Here is a 24,159-nt window from a genome sequence, read left to right on the forward strand (position 1 = left end):
TACTTAGGGTAGTGATGTCCATCTCATTCCACCATCGTTTTTATGCCCATGTCCCCTCCCTTCCCCTCCCACCTCTCTGCCCTATCTAGAGTTCATCTAATCATCTCATGCTCCCCCTCCCAATCCCACTATGAATCAGCCTCCTTATATCAGAGAAAACATTCGGCATTTGGTTTTGGGGATTGGCTAACTTCACTTAGCATTATGTTCTCCAACTCCATCCATTTATCTGCAAATGCCATGATTTTATTCTCTTTTATTGCTCAGTAATATTCCATTGTGTATATATGCCACATTTTCTTTATCCATTCATCTACTGAAGGGCATCTAGGTTGGTTCCACAGTTTAGCTATTGTGAATTGTGCTGCAATAAACATTGATGTGATTGTGTCCCTGTAGCATGCTGTTTTTAAGTACTTTGAGTATACACCGAGGAATGGGATAGCTGGGTCAAGTAGTAGTTCCATTCCCAGTTTTCCAAGGAATCTCCATACTGCTGAAATAGAAAAAGCAATCATGAAATTCATCTGGAAAAAAAAGAGACCCAGAATAGCTAAAGCAATCCTTAGCAGGAAGAGTGAAGCAGGTGGCATCACTATACTAGACCTTACACTATACTACAGAGCAAATAGTAATAAAAACAGCATGGTATTGGTACCAAAACAGGCCGCTAGACCAATGGTACAGAATAGAGGACACAGAGACTAACCCACATAATTATAGTTATCTTATATTAGACAAAGGTGCCAAAAACATACATTGGAGGAAAGATAGCTTCTTGAACAAATGATGCTAGGAAAACTGGAAATCCATATGCAACAAAATGAGGGGTTATTTTTATTAGGAGGTCTTTGTCTTGTCCTACAGTGGGGGTTTATACTGAGAATTCCTGGTGCCCTGCACTGTGAAAATTTCCTTCTAGGGTGGTTTTGCTTTTTCATCTCCTAGGTGCTTGGCATTGAAGTTAGGGTGGAAGGCAGTGGGAAGACTGAATAAATTTAGAAATAACAAACCACCTCAAAGTGTTGGCCCAAGTCTCTTCTCTATATAGGTGACTGGCCTGAGTTGCTCCTGTTTCTTTTCCTTACAACTCTTGAAATCTGCATGCTCTCTCCTGATTCAGGGCCAGGAATTCTGGCAGTATGCGTGTAAGAATCCAGTTCAAACAGGCATTTGAAAGTTAGGTAATTTATTGGCTCATGTGGTTGACAAGGGCAGAGGTGGCGTGTCCATGACGTGGGCTCTGTAGCCACTGAAATCATATCAGAGGAAGAAACTTTCTCCAGTGTCTTTCCCTTACCTTGCATCTCTGCCCTCTCTAGAACTGTCACACACAGCTACCAGGTTGATGGAGCCTTTAGAATTACACTTCTAAATATTCTCTAGCTGTGCCTTGGTAAATCATCATCATCATCATCATCCAAATCATTGTGTTTTATTCTGGCTCGTTCATGTCTCCAATTTTTCCTCCTCGGACTCCCCTTTGCAGATCCTCAAATCCATTCCAACAGAGCTACACTTTTCCTGTTCCTTCCACCCTGAGCAGTTCCTTCTCTAAACCCCAGTGGTATTTACCTGTTGACACTGACCTTATCCATGACTTTTATGTTCTGAGTCATATCTGAAGGACTGGTGTACGTGTCTCACGCCGTCCCTTTGATTCTCTAAGTTCTCAGAGGATGGAAGTCATGTTGGATTTATCTCCCTACTTCCTATGGTGCCAGGCAGCAGGCATGTCACTGAAGGGCTGCTCCTATGGGCCTAGATGAGTTAAGATGCTCAGACCTCTCGCTGGCCAATCCAGGCTGGAGGTTCCTGAATTGCGTGGGGCAGCTACATGAGCTTCGGCAGATTCTCACCAGGAAGCACTGGCTTTGGAGTCATGCTGTTAGTGCAGTGTAGGAGCTCAACCCAGCTCCATCCTGGCAGTGCAAATGGAATACAAAACAAGACAGCGTGCCCCCTGCACCGTGTCTCCCTGTCCCCTCCCCCATTCCTGGGCCTCCTTGTTGGGCTCCACTCCCTAAGACTTCCTTCAGGATACCCTCCTGGCCCAGCAGCTCTCATCAAAGACTCATACAGCTTCAGGATGGTACATGTTTGAAACCAGGGAATCCTGCCTGGCCGTCAACTGCTAGTGAAAATACGATGCCTTCCAAGTCCAGTGGGCATCTTGTCACATCTCTCTAGAGGCCCTGCATACAGCAGGTGCACCACATACATAGGTTGCCTTAAAGTGTCCATTTGAGCCAAGAGTATGCCCAGGACTGACCCCAGAATGGACCAAAGGGAGCAGTCCAGAAAGCATTCAAGCCAACAAGTGGGAACCCAAGGGAGTCATTGAGTGACCCTGTGTGTCTACAGTGGCCTTGTGCAACACCATTCTAAGCCTGGTGCAGTGCCTGGCCTGTCGCAGGCTCTCTGTGTCAGTTTTCAAGTGAAGGAATGAATGAGTTAATGGGCGCATCTTCTGATCTCCTCCAACAGATTACAACAGCAGTGAGTTAAAAACAGCCTGCAAGAAGCATGAGCTGTATGTGAGCTTCCAAGACCTGGGATGGCAGGTGAGTCCTCTGGACAACAGGGAGGGCAAAGGTCCAGCAGCCATCACCATAGTCCCGGAGCTTCATGGGTGAGAGGACTCCTTCTGTAGAAGTCCCAGGAGCCCTCGCAAATTTTCATGCTTCTGGAATGAGACAGAGGAAGGCCTGGCCTGCTGGTGGGCCAAGCGCCCACTGATACCTTTCTGGGTTCCCAAGCTTTGGGATCCCTCGGTTTCAATGCCCATATTCTCCAACCTCCTCCTTTCAAACCCTACAGGGTATATATTTATTTTAGTATTTAAACAAAGTTTAGCTGTTTTGAAAAGGGGTTGGAAAAATTTATCTAATAGTTAACTTCTCCAATGGCTATAAATAGATTCACCCCAACTAGCCAGAAGAGCACCAATGTTTGGCTCCACGCCCAAGAACCACCACTAGTTTGTAGGAAGCCAATTTAGTTATAGGTGATGAAAGACAGAAGGTGGTTTTTATATGAGGGTGGCATTCTTGCTCAGCCAGGGTGCTCTGCAGGTTGGGGGTGTTGAGTGCATTTCAACTTCTATTTTCAACTTACAGTGGCTGTTGGGGATGCAACCCTATCATTAATTGGAGATCTGTACCTAAAGCTGGCTGCATATGCAATCCCAGGCTTAAGGGGCGGGTAGCAGCTGAGGTCCTGTGGGCCTGTGGAAGGAGCAAGGGCTCCAGAGTCAGACTGACCAGGTTCACACCTGAATGTGAACGTGGACTAATACCTGAGCCTCCCTGCCTCCGTCTGCTAAGCCCTGCAGCACCCGCACTGCCTCCTCCAGGGGTTGCTGAGAGCACAGGTGCTGCGGGGTGTTCACCTTCTGTTGCTTCCTTTTGCTTTACAATCAAGGACTGGATCATCGCACCCAAGGGTTATGCCGCCAACTACTGTGACGGAGAATGCTCCTTCCCGCTCAATGCACACATGAACGCCACCAACCACGCCATCGTACAGACCTTGGTGAGTTCTCAGACCCTTCCCTGGGGAACTGGGATGGAACCCAGACCAGTGGTCATTTCTAACGGGACCCTTCCCCGCCCCCCCTTTCCGTTTTGGAACAGGTTCACCTTATGAATCCCGAGTATGTCCCCAAACCGTGCTGTGCACCAACTAAACTGAATGCCATCTCAGTTCTTTACTTTGATGACAACTCCAATGTCATCTTGAAAAAATACAGGAACATGGTCGTAAGAGCTTGTGGATGCCATTAACCCAAACCAGCTGCTGCGTGCACAAATCCTACCGTGGACCCCGGGATTACATCTGCCTTAAAAAGACAAGCAGCGGGAGTGGGAAGCCGAGACTGTGACACCTTCTCATGCTGGTGCCTTACTGCTCTAGGAGGATTTTTAAAAGGACATTAATAATCCGCTCACTTCGTCAATGCCGTGGGTAGTTGTTGGTCTGTAGGAAGCCGAGTGTGTATTTGCAGCATGAGGTCTGACAAGTGCAGGAACCTAACCCTGAAAGGCACCTCCCCCCCAAGACAAAGAACCCACCAATATCAGCTTTGCTTTAGATTGTTTGTGGTGTCTGTGAATAAATAGGGGGGAAATTTTTTTTGAAGGAGTGGCGTATTCTCAGCTGAAGTATTAGCTGGTGGGATATTAGGTGTCAAAGGTAGATTGCACAGAGGTAATAGGAATGGAGGGGGAGGCCTGTATTCATAGATCTCAATCCCATTTTCATATGGGATCAGCAGCCAGGATGGGATCCAGGGCTCCAGGAAGGTGCCTTTTTAACTCCATTGTTACTCTTCATGTTTGTGCCAGAGCTTGGCTGGAGTGAAGATGTACTTATTTCAGTCAAAAGAAACCACACCATCTCCACCCAGCTCCCGGCTAGAACCAAAAGGAGATGGCTCAGCCTTTGAGGCGAGGCTGCAAGTGGGGGGAGGTACTTGCAGCAGCCTTGGTTTTAACTCCGTCACATCTGAAAGCAGTCCCCACAACTTCTTTATCAGACCGGTCTTTGAAAAGCTCGCTAACTTCGGGAATGTTGGCTCTCCCATCCCATCTCCTTCCTGAGCGAGGATCTTTGCCTTTCACTATACGGACACCATGTTACTGGGTTAGCACCCGGAATGGGGAACCCGAGGAGGAAGGGGAACCCGAGGAGGAAGGAGAGCCTGAGGTTAAGAATGGGTTTTGGAGACGGGCATATACTGTTTATGAACCGAGATCACAGTTTCCTTTTGTAGAAAGTAAGACTCAGATTAAAATCTTAGAATATTTTTTAAATGTCTTTTTCACAATCATGTACTGGGAAACCAATTTCATACTAAACTGATTAAATAATACATTTATAATCTTTAACTGTTTGCACCTACAGCTTTTTTTTGTAAATAGAAACTATAATTTATTGCCTATTTTATATCCATTCTGCTGTAACATTTAAGAAAAGACCAGACTTTTAAAAAAAAAAGTTTATTTAGAAAGTATAGTGTAAACAAATTGTACCACTTTGATTTTCCCTTAATACAAGACTCATGATGCAAAGCTAAAGCCACTCCTGGTGGCTGGGCTTTTCTAGAAAGCTGTTCGGTATTTTTTTTTTTTTTGAAGGATATCTGTGAACCACACCTGATGAATAAAGATTTCCTTTGAGGCAGAGGCTGGCGGAGATGCTGCTTTGTTACCGTCTGCCTCAGACAGTAGACGTGGTCTTGCTTCTGAGAGTCCCAACGCCAGCTGCTCTGCGCTACCTGGGGATGATGCCCTGTGCTTGGGGTGGGGGAGGGGGCTGGACGCCAGGTGGTCATCATGAGCCGTGGCTTAAGGGAGCTCCATCCCACGGGTGCTTATGTCCAAGGGTGCTAGGAAGGACGTCCAGTTGCCAGCGTGGCCTGAGTTAGGAGGGTGCTGACACTGACATCTGGGCATGTGGGGGCCAGCGCAATCTGCCGACGTCAGTCTTTGGTCTTGAGGTCCCTCTGTTCGCATATTAGAAAGTCGACCTCCTTGAAGGCAGACAGCATATGGCAGGTTCATAGGAGGATGACTGAGGAACAGAATCAGAAGCCATTTCTCATGGGGCTCCAGAGTGGAGCTGCAGGCCTGAGAAAGCCCCTCTGGTCCTGTCACCCCAGGTGGTAGACACAGCCAGCATCTGCCACTGGTTGACAGGGCAGTTAGGACCAGACCCGGGGGACTTTCCTCCCCCGCACTTTGTACGGAAGGCATGGAACCCTAATGTTCACAGGGACTCTGGCTTTGTGTTCACACGAGCGGATGAAACCTGGTGCCCGTGTGAAGCAAAAGGAGTCCCCTGTGAGGAGAACTGCTCAGGGGGGCATCGATGACAGGCTCGGCACAACTGCTGGGGCGCAGCCCACGGTGCCACTGCAGTATTACGGGGGACTTCCGCCCACAAGAGAAGTAAGTACCCACAGAACAAGACTCAGCCGTGGCCCCAAGGGGACAGGTTTTTGTTTTGAAATCTGCTCCAAGGTACAAACCAGCCACATGATTAACAAGTCAGTTGTGACTTTCTGGTCAGAGAAAATATCAATTCTGCCACAAGGCCACCTCTCCAGAACTCAGGGGCAGTGCAAAGAACTATGTTTTTTTGGATGATGCTTTTATCAAAAATCACTTGGGAGCCCAAAATAGTCCAGTAACTTCATTTTCCTTGACTATTTTAGTCTCAAAGGAAACCCCTTTAATTTTGTCAAGAAAAGGGTGGGGGGTGGGGGGTGGATTGCCACCGAGAACATTTCACTTGCACAGTGACCATGAGTTACACATTTGCTTGATTTGGACTTAATCAAGAATCCGTAGAGCGTGTTGGCTTAAAAGACACGTGAAGAAGACACCACAAGTTTCATACATTCAGCTTTCTGGATAACCATCCCTCGAACCCTGGATGTCCGAACGACGTAGCTCCTGTCCACCGGGTGTCGGGCGGCCAGGCAGGACAGGAGACTCCCCAGCGGGTTTTATAGTTCGTCTTTTGCCTGGCGCAGGACGAACTGGTGTAAGGACTCGAGGTCTCGACCGCCGCTGTGCTCACCGACTTTTTTGCCTCCCCGGAAAAGCAACAATGTGGGGTAGCCTCGTACCTTTAAAAGGGGGGGGGGGGAGATTGAAAACCATCGAGCTGAGTCACACACAAACTGTGTCTTAAAACCAGAGTGCCTGGGAAATTCCATGGCCGAAATTTGCAACTGGACAGACCACAAAAGGACCAGACAGTGTGGAAGAAAGCACTGCCTGGAGGGCTCCATGCTTACTATTTAGTCCAAATTACATTAAGGGCTAGTGTCAGAGGAATGGTTTTACCCTAAAGTGGAGACTCTGAATCTTAACGTGCATCTGGTTGCTGCGTGGCCTCTGGGGCGGGGCCTGGCGTCTACATTCCTAACGTGTAGGGGGGAAGCCGTGCTCCTCTGCGCAGCACCCAGCCATGCACTTTCCAGCTGCGGCTCACCCCTTTTCTCTTAAAAATTTCCAGGCCCAACAAGTAACTAGCATCTGTTAATGACAAGTAAACTATGTCTATGTTACATCTACCTCCTCCTAATGAGGCTCCAAATGAGTTTGAAGGAAGATCACGAGTTCCAAGCCAGCCCCAGCAACAGGGAGGCGCTAAGCCACTCAGTGAGGCCCTGTCTCTAAATAAAATACAAAATCGGGCTGGGGATGTGGCTCAGTGGTTGAGTGCCCCTGAGTTCAATTCCCAGTACCAAAAATAATTAAATAATAATAAGAAGAGTCTGAGGCTGGGGCTCAGTGTAGAGCACTTGCCTAGCACACACCCCCGGGTTCAATCCCCAAACCTTAAATGTAAATCACAAATCCCCTGGGTCATTAGATTATGTGACCAGCTGGAAATGAAGGTAATGGTTCCCCCAAGCACATGGCTGGCTCAAGTACTTCTTCAGCTCAGCCACGTCCTTCAGGGTGCTGGAGATGTCTGGAGACGGAGCCCCTCAGGATTTATGATGAGGGCTGGGGGCCAGCAGGGATCCGTCAGCACCAGCAGTGGCGCTGGTGTTCTCAGCACAAAAACCAGGCAGAGACCCCTCACCTCTGAGAGTAGCTTCTGCCCCTCACAGCAAAACATCTCAAAAGGGCCCTAGCAATGCTTTGTGGGGGATGAGGGCAGAGGGCACCATCTCCTGAGCCCACAACACCAAAGTGTGACCACTGGGGACTGGCTCCCAACTTCTGGAGGCCCCAGGCATGGTTTCACCCAGGCCCACCCACCCCAGGTGCGGTTTCATGCAGCAAACCCACCGAGTACTTGCTGCAAACGTTCTGCTCCACGGTGCAGTCGACCTCAGCGATCTTGATATTGGCCAGACCTGGGAATTCCTTCTGAGCGAGTTCCTCCCACGTGGGAGCCAGATTCTTACAGTGACCACACCTAGGAACAGTGCATGAGAGCTGTGGTGAGGCCCTGGGTCAAGGTCACTCACTGCCAGAGCTTGCTGCTTCTGCACGAGACGGTCAACAGTTGCCGAGAAACTTCCAAAATGTCAAATTCTCCCGTTGGGTGACACTAACTCTTCCCTCCCTCACCTCCTGCCCCCCATGCTGAACAAGGAATTCAGTCAATTCAGATAACCGGAGAGAAGTGAGGCGGTTTGAAAAGTGTAGATTTGGAGACCATTTCCATGCTAAGGTGAAGTTGGGGCTAGCTGGTTTGATGAACCTGTGAGCACAAGGGTTCGGACAGGAAGTGAAGCAGAATCTTAAAAATCACTTGAATTCTGAGAACATTTTAGATGCGACTGCTAATGGTCTTAAAATTCCAGAACTTCCAGGCTTCCTTGACACTTCAGCAATTTGTAAAAGGCCACTGCAGAGTTTAGTGGGAACCCTCCCTTGTCCCCCTTGGTCGACTCCCTCTTCTTCCTGACCCTCTCCCAAGACTTGGGAGGCTCAATGAAAAGTGATGTTCTTGCCTCAAGCATGATCTGTATCGCTTTAGGGTTTTTAAAAACAGAAAGCATTCTTGAGGGCAATATGGACGAGCCTGTCTAGTCTTTAAAAATCACATGGGTCAAAGGAGTTCTGGGCTCATTTTCTGTCCCTGACACTGCGGTTCCTCCCAAGGACCTGAAGTGAACAAGCTCCGGGCCAAGTGACATCGGCGCCATTCCCTGTGCAGGTCCAGGTGGAGTCTGCCACCCTCCTTAACACTGCCTGGCCCGATGGAGTGTTTGACTTGTGAAGACCAAGCACTGCTCCCGGCTGACGGCTGAGGAAACAGGTTCCGCGGAGTCAAAGGACATGCAAAGTTACAGTGGGTTAGGGTTGGTCTCCTGTCATCTCCCCCCCCACACTGTCAGGCTGTCTTGGCCTCAGATGATTGGCTCTCCATTCAACTCTGGTCCTCAAGGACCGTGTGACAGGAACGTTCGGGTAACTGGGTCACACACTGAATGGCTCTAACAGAAAGCCGAGCTCCACTGGGTTTCTCTATCCCATCATTTGAAAGAAAAAGAGGAGCAGGGCGACCTGGTGATGGTCATTGTCCAACTCCAAAGCAATCAGTCTGGAAAGCACCCAGATGCCAGACCATGTTTTGGGGTGGGGGGGGGCATCGTAAATCACCTCTATTTTTGTAGACTGAGCTGTAACTAAATTAACCTCTTTCCCTATGAACAATTTTGAGTGCCACTGAACTTCAGCGTATTTGAATCGAGGGGCACGGTGAGAACATCTCCTTATTTCCCACACGACCTTTGTGCGAATGTGGTATCTGCCCATTGTCAAGTCTGGGAGGTTTGCTAATGAGGGGGCAGACCCGCTGTGACTTGAGCACACCAGGAGGAAGGATGTGCTAATTAAGCAGCCACTCACCACGGAGCATAAAACTTGATGAAGGTTATTCCTTCTGCAATGCTGTCGTCAAAGTTCTTTTCAGTGAGTGCCAACACAGCGACCTTCCAGGAAAGACAAAACCACAGTTGAAACACATCACTTCAGCTACAGCAGGGCAGAAATACAGCATCAGTCACTTCTTTAAAACACTGTTCTGCATGCTCCAAAGTCACCCAGAAATGCACATGGAACTTGCGTTGCACAGAGGTCATCACAGGGGCAGCTATGACGAGGTGGCTGCTGTCTTACAGGGATTAGGACAAGTGGGAAATGCCAAGAAGACACCCTCAGACCTCGGTCCTGACCCCCAGTCTGCCCAGGGCGGGGCTCAGGTGCAGACGGCACCTCCCAGCCTGGGGTGGGAGTCGAACTTGTCCCCTCACCAGGTGACCTCCTTCCTGTCCCATCACCCCTGGGAGGCTTCATCTTCTCTGTAACAGAGGGAACCCGGCACAGCAAGGGCAGCAACACGGGCAACGCCCGCTTCTTCCCATTCCACGCTCAAGGTCAATGTGAAGTGCTCATCCGAGCCGTGGCGGGGGGATTTCCAGGGAAGGTGTCCCACGGCAGCCCGCTGCAAAGCAATTCTACCCGGACTGTCCTTTACAGCATCGTGTCTGTGCACGTCTCCAAAAATGGCTCCAGGACCCTCTCCTCACAGCAAGACTCGGGGCGAGTTATCCTGCAGCTCCGTGAACCAGGGCTGCTGTCAGGGACACGTGCCTTATGTCATCTCTAGATGACTCTTAATAATCCATTGCAACTGCCACGTAAATAGTTGTTACACTCTTGTTTAGGGGACAAGAGAAAGGTCGGTACACGTTCAGTACAGGTACCATCTTTCTTCAGTCAGTTTTCTATCTGCAGCTGAGCCGTGGAAATGTTGGCAGACTCCTCAGTGTTGGCAGACGGGGACATCGAGGCACTGGCCCCCGGGAACACACAGGAGACTCCCCTTGAATACTCTCACTGGAGCCCGCGGCTTTGGCGTCAGTCTCCTGGGAAAGCTGACAGCCCATGGCCTCGCTCATCTGTGCAGACCTCCTGCCGTGGCTCCAGAGTCCTGTAGGTAACTGTCCACTGCACATCTCCACCTAAACACGAGCCCTGGACACCAGCACCCTGAAACCAAACCTGTCGCCTCTGCTCTGCTCCTTATCTATGCTTGGATGGTCCAGAGATCAGACCCCTCCAGCTGCTCCCTAGAGCAGGACCCTTACACTTGCTCCTCCTCGGTCCTTGCTGTCACGCCCTTAGTTGGGTCTCATCTTTCATGGCCTAAGGCAACGGCTCAATTCACACTTGCAGCCATAGGTTGTCTCTCCATGTTTCATAACTGCTTGAAATGCTGAGGACACCCTAGAAATCCAGGGAGCCCCGAGTTGGCTGACCTGGTCCCCTGCATTCCAGCTCTGGCCTCACCTGAGCCTCCTCCCGGGCACCCATGGCCTGTTTCCATCTCACTCCTCCCGGCACCCTCAGGCCCCGCCCTGAACACCCTGGCTGATTGACACACTGGGTGATTGACAGCCGCACCTCTGCTCCCGGTGCCTCCCCTGGCAGCCCTGGGAGCCCTGTCCCTCCTGCAGACAGAGCCACCTCTCCCTCCTCTCCAGCTCACCTGGCTGCCCCCACACTGGTCACAGCCCATGACACCAGCTTGTCCTGTCTCCCCCACACACCCGGTGCCCTTCTTAGGTACAAAGTGGGTCTTAATTTTGTTCCCTGGCAGCTAAGACAGACAGGACCTGAAGTGGCCTGGGGACAAACGCAGGGTGAATGGATCTTAAGCCTGGCACTGTCTGAAGGAGGACAGCATGCTGGCCCTTCAGAGGCTGCCCAGACAAAGCAAGCATCCTACGGCGGCTGGCCTCCTCGTCCCACTGCACAAGACCTCTCTGCCACAGTCACTCTGGGGCCTTTGCCACACGATCACAATCAAGTGACTGCAGCCAGGTTGGCAAGAGACCGGAAACGGCAAGCAGTCAAGATCCACAGCAAATACCTCCAAGTTCCACCAAAACTGAACACTTTCCTAGATGACTACACCATCCCCGGATGCGTCTCACATCTACCTCGGTCCTTTAAATGGGAAGCTTTTGTTCACTTTCACCCCTTCAAGCACGTAAGAGGAGACGAAGAAAACGTTTCCTGCCAAGAGGCATCTCAGCCAACTCCACGGTGCCCTCCCTGTCGGGCAGGTGGCAGAGGACCCTCTCCATCCCTCCTGAGACAGTGCAGACACCCACCTTGTCGCCTGTGGGCTCCGCAGCCATCGCTGGTGCCTCTGAGGGCTCCACGGTCTCTGGGGTTCCCGTCTCTGGACCCTGCAGCTGCGACTCCACATAGTCTCTCAGTGACTCCAAATCCCGCTTTCCCTTGTACTGATCGACCTGTCGGAGACCAGGGCCACGCGGGCCGTGTGGAGACACCCTGGTCAGCACATGTCAGCACTCTGTACCACTGACCTCCCCGCCCCCGCTCGCCCCATGGGGACCCCCCCCCACAGGTGTCTCAGCTGTGCACCCTGAGCAAGCTTTGCCTGCTCCCACTTTGATGGGAAAGGAGAGATTTGAAGCTTGGCTTTGGTGACAGACTTTATAGCTCCAGTGAGCCCTCATGCTGCCTGGGGAACCATAAGAGGATGACCACGTGCCAGGCATGGAGAGGGTAGAACCCTACCGAGAGCCAGCACTGTCCCTGCTCTGAGGCCTGGCCTGTGTCTGTGGCCACAACACATTTAGCCTGTGCATCTGAGCTGTTCTAATGACAACCTAAGCCACTAAAACACTTCAAAATAGTAGAAGGGTTTCTCTTAACTCTCCAGATCTCATTAAGAGAAAGACATTGGTTCCATGGGACATGTTCCTGGAGGCCAAGGTCCAACCAGCTGACTGTGGCCGTTCCCTGCACCTGTCAACCCCCTCAGCAACTCCACCCTCTGCTGTCAGGAGGAACTCTGTCTCCTCACCAGGAACCCAAGACCTACCTTCTTACCGTCTCGGAACCAGAGGAGAGTAGGATAGCCGCGGACCTGGTTTTCTGAGCAGAGTCCGTAGTGCTGCGTGCAATCCACCTGGAAACAAAGCACAATCATGCTCCTGGTCAGTGTCCTCATGGTCCTCATGTCCTTTTTGCTAAAGGGAATGTTAGACACTTTGTACTTAAAAAAAAAAAAAAAAGACTGTTTTTTAAAGTTCAGGTTCTGTAGCATCTACGCCAGCAAGCTGCAGTTTTTAGAGAGACTTTTCCTAGAAGCCACCCCAAAATACACCTGAGCTAATGGAGCAGAGTGACAAGATTAATTTTAGAGACAGGATTCACTTTAACCCAGTTGAAAAATGCCAACGTTTAGGAAGCGGCCTTCTAACTGGAAGAGCTGGTGGCTGGAGTCAGGGCCCCGCCTGACATCTGGGAAGGGGGCGTGAGCCAGGCTGCCGCGAGCAGGACCTGGACAATTCAGTGTCCGTTTTTAAACCTGCTCTCCTGTTCCCACTAATGCAGTTTTCTAATCAAGCAGGGAGGCCTCGGGACGCAGCTCGGTGGTAAGAGTGTGTCCTCAGCAGGCACAAGGCCCTGGGCTCCATCCCCAGCACACATGCACACAAAAGCAAGGGAGTCGACAGTCGGTTTTCACTAGGAGTACCTGGCACATAAGAGAGGTAGCACTGTTAAGATGTCCAACTAAGATTACAATCTGTCCTTAATTCTATAAACTTAATTTACCAGTGATCTCAGCTCTTCAAGTTTTTTAATTTAAATCTTTTAAATACTTTCATGAAACATTTTGCTCTGAATCCCTTCTTTTTTATTTCCTATTGGCATTAAAGTTGGCTAAGCAGCCAGGCACAGTGGCACAGGCCTGTAGTCCCAGTTACAGTGGAGGCTGAAGTAGGAGGATCACTTGTTTGGGGCCAGCAATGGGCAACTTGGCAAGACCCTATTTCAAAATAAGAAAAAGGTCTGGAGATGTAGCTCAGGGGCAGAGCACTCGCTTAGCGTATAGAAGACCCTGGATTCGATCCCCAGCACTGGTGGGGGAAAAAATTCAGCAAGCAACAAAACTAAGTTGTTTTTCACTATGTCAACAAAGTAGGGTGGAAATATTATTTTAAGCCATAAGTCTGTAGTGAGACAGCAGTTAAAGGGACTTGCTGAAGCAAAGGAGCCTTAAGCCAAGGTCTGTGGAGGGGATGAGATTTTCCAAGGGTCCAGTCTAACCCAGCCGTGTGCACTCAGAGATGGGGGCCCCCAGCCCTGCTCCCTGGGCTGATGTCTTCACCTGTCTAGTTCTTCTGGGAGCTTCTACTAAGATACACTAAAAAAAATTATCTCCCATAAGAGTTCATGAAATAATCTAAAATAAGGATATAAGAAATGGGCTAAAGTAGAAGATTATTTTATAATCACTTCCATAAAATGTTCAATAACATAAAATCATGATCATAACTTGGAATCCCAACAAATTATTGAAAGTAGTTAACAGGCAGAGGTGAAGATCCATTTAATAATAATGGTTACAATTCTCTGAGCATGTGCTGCACCCACACATCATACCAAGCCGTGTATTTTCATCTTCACGACCAGACACGGCGGACCCTATCTCAGTTTTGCAAACGGGAGACGAAGGAACGGTGAAGTCTCACCTGAGGTCAGCCACCAAGGTCTACTCAATCCCTCAAATCCATGCTTTTGATGATCCCACTGTCCTGAGCGGGTCGTTCTATTAACTATCACTCCCAGACCTGTAGCACTACTTTGGTATACAAATGAACCCGTGGCAAAGTAGAAAAATGAGATTTTTACATAATGACTCCATGCAGGATGTCTGGGGGTGCCAGAGGACGGATGAGATTAAAAGGACTTGATGGCCCAGGAGCTGCTTTGGATAGTTCCAGAAAATCCGGTTATACAGAAGTTGCTAGATATCACTTCTGGCTCCTCTATACAAAGTGGGAAGAGCTGGAAGGGATCCCAGGCAGCGGCGCAAACTGGAGCTCACTGTGAAGAAGGGTCTTTTGCGAGCCCGAGTGAGCACAGAGTTGAGGGCCCTCTAGGAAAGAGCTCTTGGGTGAGCTCCAAGGACGTCCAGGGAACATTCTACAAGGCTCTACCCCATATCTTTGCAGAACGGGCTCTGGGGCTGCCAATTCAAAAATTGGCCGTCTCTTCGAAATAAACAAAGCAGCCAAGGCCGTAATTTATCTCTGGGCTGTGGAAAAGCCAGCAAACTCGAAACCGGGCTGCCATCTGTGAAGGTGAAATGAATTATCAAGTGGCACACTCAATGGAATTAATAAATCAGGCCTGTGACTTTGCACACAGAATGAATAATGGGCTCCTCCGCTAATTAATCCAGCCCCCAGAACGGTCTATTTCCAGTTTAATAAGGGCCTTCACTTACCTTGCCAATCTTGACAGTTTCGGAATGCTCAAGGCCCAGAGCCAGCTGCTCCCAGGTCGGAGCCAGAGCTTTGCAGTGGCCGCACCACGGAGCGAAGAACTTGATAAAGTGGTCGCCTGCAGTGGAGGAGAGGGGCACCGTCGTTCACGTCAGGTCCGACCAGAGACCCAGAGAAATCAGATCTCTGTCCTCTTGTCTGGCAAATCCCAGTTGGGACGGAACCCTTGGAGTGTTAGAGTGACTCTCCCACGTGTTTCTCCCCGTGAGTTCATAGCAATACCGGTGACAAAACTAAATCTGCTCTGTTTGAAGGATAACAGGGCACCAACTCCTGCAGTCCAGAAAACCGTCAATAAAGGAAAATAACTGGGCATGTATCCAGCCTGCCTCTTTTATAATAAAACTATTAACAAGGACGAGGCAAGTAAATAACGAGAGTGAGTCTCTCTTGCTCACAAAAATAAATACATAAATCGACAAAGGAAGACGGGATGCCTGAGTTAAGAGTCAGCAGATGACCATGAGTGTGTGAGTCCAGGCAGTGACCGTCGGGGACACTCCCTCCATGAACAGAGACTACCAGACATTGGGGGCAACCACCAAGGGTCTTCCTGTACCCCCGAAAAACAAAATGGGACTATCAACATAGATCCGACCATCAATTTACAGGCAACAGAGAAACCAGGGCGGTGGGTACACCTACGACGGGGATTTAATCAGCAAAGTCCAGACTGCAGGGAACTAACGGTACTGGTCAACAAAATGTCCCCTCAGCAAAGAGAACACAAGAAAGAGAGGTGCCGGGGGACGTGCAGACCAGAGGAGCCTTGAAAGAGAGACGCGCTGCTCCTCAGCTTATAGTGGGGCTCCGTCCTGATGAACCTGTCAGAAAGGACACTTGATAGAAAAGTCATTAAATTGAGCCATTGTAAACCAGGGGCCATCTGTAAAAAAAAAAAAAAATACCCAACTAGGGCCGGGCTGTAGCTCAGTGGTGGAGCGTTTGCCGAGGATGCACAAGGCCCTGGGAAAAGTTTAAAAAGACCGAGCTGAACTGCAGTGCCTGGGAATGCACCCTCCATCTCCAAAACCATAAGGAAAAGGAACAGTTCCCACAGAAGTCGGGAAAGGGCCTCCTCAGGAAAAAGAGGGCAGAAGATAAGGGCCGGGGTTTAGAGGGGACGCGAGAGGCTGGCAGCTGGGCCGCTGGGCCTGGGCGGGGGCGGCAGGATGACCGTTTCCCAGGCTCCACGTTTGCTTCCTATAATCTCTGTTCTATTTTGCCACAAAACAGAAGTTTTCAAAAACAGTACCACCCTTTTGGCTAAGGAAAAGAAAACCCCTGACAACATCATTCTGTAGACACTGAAGGGTTTTATCTGGGCGGTTCTTTGATGTAGGGCTGATGCCAACCCCAAAGCAGGCTGGGGCTGGGGAAGATCTAGCCAACGCCCTGGCGGGGGCCAGGCCTCCCCACGGGACTCCCCCACATCCGAGCTCACGCTGCTGCGGCCTCGTCACCACAGCAATGGTGCGTTTATAAGGAAATGGTGCGACACACAGTTAAAAAATGAGCACCTCCTCTGCAAGGCGGGAGCCATGCCTGTGGACAGGTGGATCCCTAACCTCGGGCGGCAGGGTGGAGCACGGTCTCCAGGAACCAATCAGGATCCTGATGGGAAACCAAGGAGGGCAAGAAGATGCAGCTGTCTCGGGGGAGGGATCCTTGTCGAGCAGCATGGCGTGGGGCCTACAGAATGCCGCCCTGCATCAGGGACGTGTCCAGGGCCAGTCTGGGCAGGGTTCCCGAGGGACCATCTAGGACAAGGTGATTTGGATAGCCCCTTCTGCAGGGAGCCCAAGTCAGTCTGAACCCATGGTTCATCTCCCGCAGGAGGAGGCCTGCTGAGGTCCCACTCCTGGGGCGCTGGTGCACCTTTAGTAACAGGAGAAGGTCGAAGGTGTCGCCGTAAGTCGTTTTAGACAGAGCGCAGTGGCCGAGGGGTCCACTGCCAGCGGGCATGGGCCACGAGGTCAGATCAACTCCGAGCCTCTCTCGCGAGGTTTCCCACCCTCTTCCCCGGGACCTCTCTCCCTGGCAGCACCTGACCCGGCGGCCAGCAAGGAAGTCCACGTTTCCATTCCCATCACCCAGAGGGAGCTGGCTTTCCTGAATGGTGGCCTTGTGTGGTCGTTCACACGGGAGGCTGCAGGTAATCACCGTGGTCTTTGGGGGACGATTTCCAAAATGTGAGATATGCTACAGAAAGATATTTTAGTGTGGAGACACCTGATTCGATTCGTAGGTTATTATGGTCCCACTCAATCCTGCTTTAACAGGTAGGGGAGGCTGTTGCTGCCTACGGACAATAAGCATGTGGTCAGCATTAATATAAAACACTTATCCAGGGCGCACCAGCAGCTGGGGCACCTCCCGAGTACGCCTATGCGTGACCCCAACTTTCAGCACCCAGGACTTCAGCTTTGCGTGAGGTCTGGCAGGTCTACAGGGGCAAACACGGAAGGAAAAAGAATGTCCAAGAGCGATCGTGCTGGGTCCCAGAGACAGACCCCTGGTCAGAAAGAAGCCAGCGGGTCACGTGACGGGGTCAGTGTTCCAGGAAGCCGGCATCCCCACTTCGGGCGGCCGGGCCCTGCCCACCTTACCCTGCGCCACGTGCAGCTCGAAGTTGCTGGCCGAGAGCTCGTAGAGGCCCTGCTTCAGCTCCGGGGCTCTGGGGGGTTCTGCTGCTGGCTCTGGTGTCTGATAGGAAAAAACAAAACAGCGGTCACTGGGCTTGTTCCTGCATACACAGGGGAGCTGACGAGGGGACGTGTCTCTGTCTAGGGCCTCTGCAGACGCCCTGGCTCCCAACTCCCTGCACCTCTGTCGGTGCCGCTGGGTTGGGCCAGGCCAGGCTGGGAACTGCCCCATCCATGCTCTGGGTGTGTCAGCTGCAAGCCCCTCGCCAGCCTCACCCTACAGGACCGAGGCTCCCAGGCAGCCGGTGACAGCTGGCCCCCACCAAAGAACCCATCCAACAAGGCAGACAGGCTGAAGGACGGTCCCGCCCCAAACTCTGCTCTCTTCTCTGACATGAGTCCTGAAGTTTCACGCAGGGTACAAAATAAAATTCCCGATGGGCTTCCTGTGCGGGGGGCAGGACCTCAATACACAGAGGCAGGAGGATGCCCGGAAATGAGAATAAAGGATGCCAGGGAGCCGGGGCCTGCTCCCCTTCACTCACACCGGAAGGAAGGCCGACGGTCAACGACAAATCAGAGACAAGAGGGTGACGAGAAGAAAATACCTGGGGAATGGAAGGAAAGGAGGAACCCACGGTCGGGTTCACAGGCTGTGATGGTTACTCACATGACTTGGTTTGGGATGGGAACACACAAAGAGGGGGCAGAAGGGCTTTGTAAAAGACGCTCCTGTCAGCCCGGCAGTCCCCTGCTTATCTGCACGGGTGTGTGCCAAGGCCCCCACTGGGTGCCTGAAACCGCAGGTAGCACCTAACCTGACACAAATCTTGTTTTTCCCATCCATACGTATCCATCCTAACGTTCAACTTATAAACTAGGCCCAGCAGGAAACTGACAACAGCAACTAATAATAAGATAGAACAATTAGAACCATATGCTGTAGCAAGTTACTCAGAACTAATGAACTGCTTCTTTCTAGAATCTCCCATTTAATATTTTTGGACTGCGGGTAACTGAAGCCACAGAAAGCAGGAGCCTTACCGAAGGGTAAGGTGGGCTGGGGGCGGGGGCTTCTGGTCCCCAGGAGCCACCAAATCACCACAGTCCTACGCAATTTCAATTCCTGTTTTCGAGGCCAGGTACAACTCTGGCTTCCAGCCCAAGTGACCAGAAGGGGAGAGACCACTGGATGCCTGAGCGGAGACGCACGGCGCCCACTGCTGCAGTCTCACCTGGCCGCTGACCTCTGTGTGGAAGAGAACATCCAGGGTAAGTCATGTAGAGCCCCATGGTGACGGCCAGAGCGGGCAGTGTTGCAGCCAGAGAGCACCACAAAGGGCCCTTCCCATCTCTCAAAATGCCAAGAAGGACCACAAGCAAAGGATGGCGAGTGGACAGTCTATAAGCTCGAATGACACCCAGTGCTGTTCGTCATCCTTCCCGAGATGTCCAAACGGCTTTCAGAAATAACACGTTCCTGTGAGCCTCACTTCTGTGCCCCCCGGGGACACCAGAGCAGTCCCCACCATCCCGGAAACACCACCACCTATGACAGACACAGGTACCGCCTCTCCCTGCTGGTGACGGTGGAAACTGACGGGACTCTGAGGGAAGCAGTCGTCAATATTCATTAAGAGCCATGATTTTTTTTAAGTGTATTTATTTGTTTAAAAAAATATTTTAAATATTTTAAAATTAACTTTTGACATTTATTTTTAAAAATACTTATGTTTTTAAATATTCTTTAACTTCTGGCTTTGCAATTTTATGTCTGGAAATATATTCTTAATATATCACGAAAAAAGAGGAGGAAAGACAGAAAACTTGGAATGGAACCACCATTTGACCCAGCTATACCACTCCCTGGTCTATACTCAAAGGACTTAAAACCAGCACACTACAGTGACACAGCCACATCAATATTTAGAAGAGCTCAATTCGCAATAGCTAAACTATGGAACCAACTTAGGTGCCCTTCAGCACATGAAGAAAGAAAATGTGATATATATACACAACAGAATATTACTCAGCCATGAAGAAGAATGAAGTATGGTTATGGTAGTCACCAGTAAATGGATGACACTGGAGGCTATCATGCTATGTGAAATAAGCCAATCCCAAAAAACCAAAGGCCGAATGTTCTCTCTGATATGTGGATGCTGACTCACAATAAGCAGAGGTTCACCAGATAGGACAGGGTGGAGTGGGGGTAAGGGTGAGAGGATGGGAATGGACAAGACAATAGAATGAACCGGACATAACTTTCCTGTGTTCACATGTGAATACATGAGCAGAGCACTGAAACTCCACATCATGTACGACCACAAGATTGGGAAGTTAGACTCCATGAACATATGATATGTCCAAATACATTCTACTGCCACATATAACTAAAAAAAACAAACAAACAAAATTTTTTTAAAGAGGAGGAAAGAAAGCTCTTCAAAAGATTAACATGTCCTTTATGTCATTTCTGATGAGAAAAGAATCATAAACAATCTAAACATCCACTAATAGCAGAAGCATTAAACTATGCCAAGTCCACACGATATAGTAATATAAAATATTCATTATAGGAAGGGTGAAACATTTACATGATTGTAACTGTGTTTTTAAAAAGCAGAGGAGTAAACACAGAAATACAAAAAGCAGGGTATGACATAAAATATGGCATAATTTCCTTTGAAATATTATCACAAAATGAAGGGGAAAAAAATCCCAGTTTGTTTTGCAAAAATATAAAAATGTATATATTAAACTATTTAGGGCATAAGTACAGATGAAGAACTTTAAAAGAACATCTTTTCATTTTAAAAAGCTAAGTCAAAATTGAAAAGACTTTCTGATTTTCAGTACAGATTGAGCATCCTTACTCCAAAAACCCCAAATCCAAAATGCTCCAAAATCCAAAGTCTTTTGAGCACCAGTATGAGAACACAAGTGGAAAATTCCACCACTGACCTCCCGTGACAGGTTGAAGTCAGAAAGCCGGCACACTTAGGGCTGGGGTTGTGGCTCAGTGGTAGAGTACTCGCCTAGCATGCACGAGGCACTGGGTTTGATCCTCAGCACCACATAAATGTAAAATAAAGATATTGTCTCCAACTAAAACTTAAGAATAAATATTTTTAAAAATAAGAAAGGAAGCTGGCACACTAAAAACATTGTATTAAAAATTACCTTTGGGCTAGGAGCGGTGGTGCACACCTATAATCCCAGCAGCTCGGGAGGCTGAGGCAGGAGGATCACAAGTTCAAAGCCAGCCTCAGCAATGGCGAGGCACTAAACAACTCAGTGAGACCCTGTCTTTAAATAAAATACAAAATAGGGCTGGGGATGTGGCTCAGTGGTCGAGTGCCCCTGAGTTCAATCCCTGGTACCAAAAAAAAAAAAAAAGAAAGAAAGAAAATTACCTTTGGGCTGTGTATATAAGGTATATGTAACAACAACAATAACAAAAAAAAATGAAGCATAAATCAATCTCAGGTTTAGACTTGATATCTCATTATGTGTATGCAAATATTCCAAAATTTGAGAAGAATGTGAAATAGTTCTGGCCCCAAGCATTTTAGGTGAGGGTTACTCAACCTAGACAAAGTTTCCATACTTTAACTTTTGCATGATAACACATATTGTCACTGTCATTGTTTGTGGCAATGATCTGAAAACCTCATTGCTTGGAGACACTAAAACATGGAGGTTAGGTAAGTGGCTTCAGGGTGACAGGGGTAAATTCCATGCAGCCACCGTCTCCAAACCAACCCTCAGAGCGTGTAGGCCAAGCCCTGCTCACTGTACCTCCTCCCTGGCCACGTCTGCAAAGGGGAAGCCGGCCCCTGGCAGGACACCTTTCCAAGATAAAATTGTCCGCACATCCTCACACTGGCTGTTAAATAAAGCCATTGCAGAAAACAGGCTTTTTGGTGCAAAGTTTATCTTAAAAAGTCTGTTTTTTTTTTTTTTGAGGCTACTAAGTGCTCTTTAAAGTTATTCTCCTCCCACCCCCCATACCCGCCTCCTCCCCAAAGAACATTTTCACACAGCAACAATGTGACATTTAATCTGTGTGAAAGTGGCACCTGCTCCACCGGCTTTCTCACCGTGACAAAGATGCAAATTAACTGTCCGAGAGGTCTGTGGTCTTCCCGTTTCCTATAATTAGATAAGTCTCTAGTGGACCCTGATGCTACAGCACTCCTCCCCACGAGGTTACAGTTTGAAATCCGAGCTATGGGAGGGTGGAGGGAACAGCAGAGTTTCTGAGTAGCTGTGACAGGACAGAGTTAAGAGCCGCATGCACACCCTGGAAAAGACCATCGAGAAGCAGCAGAGCTCGACTGCTGGGTGCAGGTGGCCACAGACCACCTTCAAGTCGCTGGACACCTCCTGACACACAGGCCGTCTGAAGTTAACTGGTGACACTGAAGTCACATTCAATGACTTTAGATGCTCCTGATATTCCCCCGAGACACACAGCCAGGGGCTGCTGGCCACTGTCCCATCCTACTGACATCACGGCACCAACCAACAAAGTCTAACCCAGCCTCTGTGGGCCTGGGCCCTCGGCATTGGTCAGAAAGCACCACACACGAAGGAACAGCTGATGACCACTGTGACCTACCACCAAAGGAAGACTGCGACCGCAGGCAGAGCAGGGGAGGAGGACACATTTCCTTAGTAACCTTCTTAGAGTTCCCTCATATAGGGAGGTCCAGAGAGACACGGAGGGTACTTACTGGTATTAAGTGGGGGCTGAGGATGGAGATGATAAGGACAGACCCATGCTATGGGTATGGTTGGCAGGGGCGGGACTGAGTCAGGGGCTGTGGGCGGTGAAGGTCAAAGGTCCTGGGGAGAAGGGGAGGCGGTGGCAAGCCAGCCTGGGCCCCAGGTGGTCAAGAGTCCATCTCTGATGCCAAAGTGTTGTTACTCCTTGTATTCCACGTGTGAGTGGCAGAGTGGCTATGCTGAAGGGTGGGAAGGGCCTGTCCGTGAGATGGTATGCTGAAATATTCACCAGTGACACTCTCCGAGGACTAATGCAGCCAACAAGGGACAGGGGACAGGAGAGAAAGAGAGAGAGGTGGGTAAAACGGTGATAACCGCTGAAGGTGGGAGTCCGCTGGTTAGATGTTCCTCTCTACTTTTGTGCATATCTGAATATTTCCATCAAAAACCGTTTTAATCTTTACTTACAATAACAAAGAATTATAACAAAAAGTTGCTTTAAAGTGGCAGGATTAATTAGTCACCTCATCTGGCCTCTGCCCACTTATACAGGACCCCAAAACTGTAGGAAGGAAGGGAGGGAGGGAGGGAGGGAGGGAGGGAGCACTCACAGCCGGCTCCTCGTTCAACGTCTGCAGCATCCAGTTCTCCAGGGTCTGGAAGTCCCGAGGACCCTGGTACTTCACGGCTTCTTGGCCAGGCTTAAAAAACTTGAGGCTGAAAGAAGAAGGAAGGATCAGGCAGAGCAGATGCAGAAAGCCTTTCCACTGCTCTAGTGGAGCGCCTCGTCTTATCAGGGAGCAGATGAGCTGCCCAGGGGCTGCAGCCAGGCACCTCTCGGCCACTCTTCAATAAAATGTGAAAGAGAAACAACAATAACATTCGAGGAGATAATGTATTCACATAATCCTAAACTTGCAGAAGTTTCTGATGTTCTCAAGGAAAACAAAATGAAGGTGAAAACTTCCGGCCGTACGCTGTGAACCGAAGCCCACACTGCAAGATCCGGTGCTCCTGGGCAGAACTCCCAGGCTCCTCCCTGTTGGATAGCTGTCACTCTTCCCAGGCCGGGCATCTGTATCCTTGGTGGCTGCGGTTATGTATGTCTAAACTAGGACGACTGTGGACACAGCACTGTTTTGCAATACATGCATTTCAAAGCTACCTTATCGGGTATTTGGCTCCCGCAAATAAATGAGCATCCAGTTATTGTGAAAATTCCAGTTTCCACCTCTAAGGACACCCCTGACATTGGCTGATACGGTCCCATTCCCTCACTTCCCCCTCCCGACCCCCTACATATGTTGGTCTCTGAAGGGATCTTCAGGGGAGTTGGGAGCTGTCCCTTTCATGGTGAGCTAAAGACACTCCCAGATGTGACACTGGCAGTTCCTGGTCCGGATCCCTCCCTGCAAAGGGGAAACTGCACAGAAAAGGCCCAGAGGGACAGGGACACGTGGCTACTGTCAGAGAGAAAAGAAGTACAGACCGGCATCCGCTGGGAGGCCTGCTCGCCCAGGACAGCCCTGACATCCCCACGGCACGTATGTGGGTTTTGTGTGTCGGTGGCCAAGGTTAGAATCAGGTTAATAGGTCAATGCGGGGGGCACTGGAGAAGAATAGCGTGACCCTAGATTAGGTGGAGGGAAGTGAAGGGGGGGAGGGGACGGGAGGTGGGGACAGCAGGGACAGTGGAACCACACAGACATTTATGTATATATGTGACTGCCTGACCCACGTGATTCTACAACACGGACACTCAGAAAAATGAGAAATTATATCCCAGCTATGTATGATAAGTCAAAGTGCATAAATATATTCTACCGTCATGTATGATTAATTAAAACACATAAAAAATTTTTAAAAAAGTCAATGGATGATGATATTAGACACATAGGTTGAATTGGTGCCTCGGCC

General features: G+C 49.6%; 2 protein-coding genes across 2 annotated transcripts in view; one reads left to right on the forward strand and one right to left on the reverse strand.

The window, feature by feature from the left end:
* Window positions 1-5,184, forward strand: part of Bmp6 (bone morphogenetic protein 6) — a 164,568-nt gene extending 159,384 nt beyond the window's left edge. Inside the window, exons 5-7 of the mRNA XM_027948267.2 lie at window positions 2,488-2,564; window positions 3,424-3,534; window positions 3,636-5,184. Of these exons, the coding sequence (XP_027804068.1) occupies window positions 2,488-2,564; window positions 3,424-3,534; window positions 3,636-3,785 (338 nt within the window). The 3' untranslated portion in view covers window positions 3,786-5,184. The remainder of the gene's footprint in view (window positions 1-2,487; window positions 2,565-3,423; window positions 3,535-3,635) is intronic.
* Txndc5 (thioredoxin domain containing 5) overlaps window positions 4,985-24,159 on the reverse strand; it is a 28,773-nt gene continuing 9,598 nt past the window's right edge. The window contains exons 3-10 of the mRNA XM_027948268.3: window positions 22,854-22,959; window positions 17,476-17,572; window positions 14,809-14,924; window positions 12,394-12,480; window positions 11,654-11,797; window positions 9,384-9,466; window positions 7,812-7,941; window positions 4,985-6,634 (exon numbers count right to left, since the gene is read on the reverse strand). Of these exons, the coding sequence (XP_027804069.2) occupies window positions 6,512-6,634; window positions 7,812-7,941; window positions 9,384-9,466; window positions 11,654-11,797; window positions 12,394-12,480; window positions 14,809-14,924; window positions 17,476-17,572; window positions 22,854-22,959 (886 nt within the window). The 3' untranslated portion in view covers window positions 4,985-6,511. The remainder of the gene's footprint in view (window positions 6,635-7,811; window positions 7,942-9,383; window positions 9,467-11,653; window positions 11,798-12,393; window positions 12,481-14,808; window positions 14,925-17,475; window positions 17,573-22,853; window positions 22,960-24,159) is intronic.

Source organism: Marmota flaviventris, chromosome 6, assembly GCF_047511675.1.
Source record: "Marmota flaviventris isolate mMarFla1 chromosome 6, mMarFla1.hap1, whole genome shotgun sequence".
Lineage (NCBI taxonomy): Eukaryota > Metazoa > Chordata > Mammalia > Rodentia > Sciuridae > Marmota > Marmota flaviventris.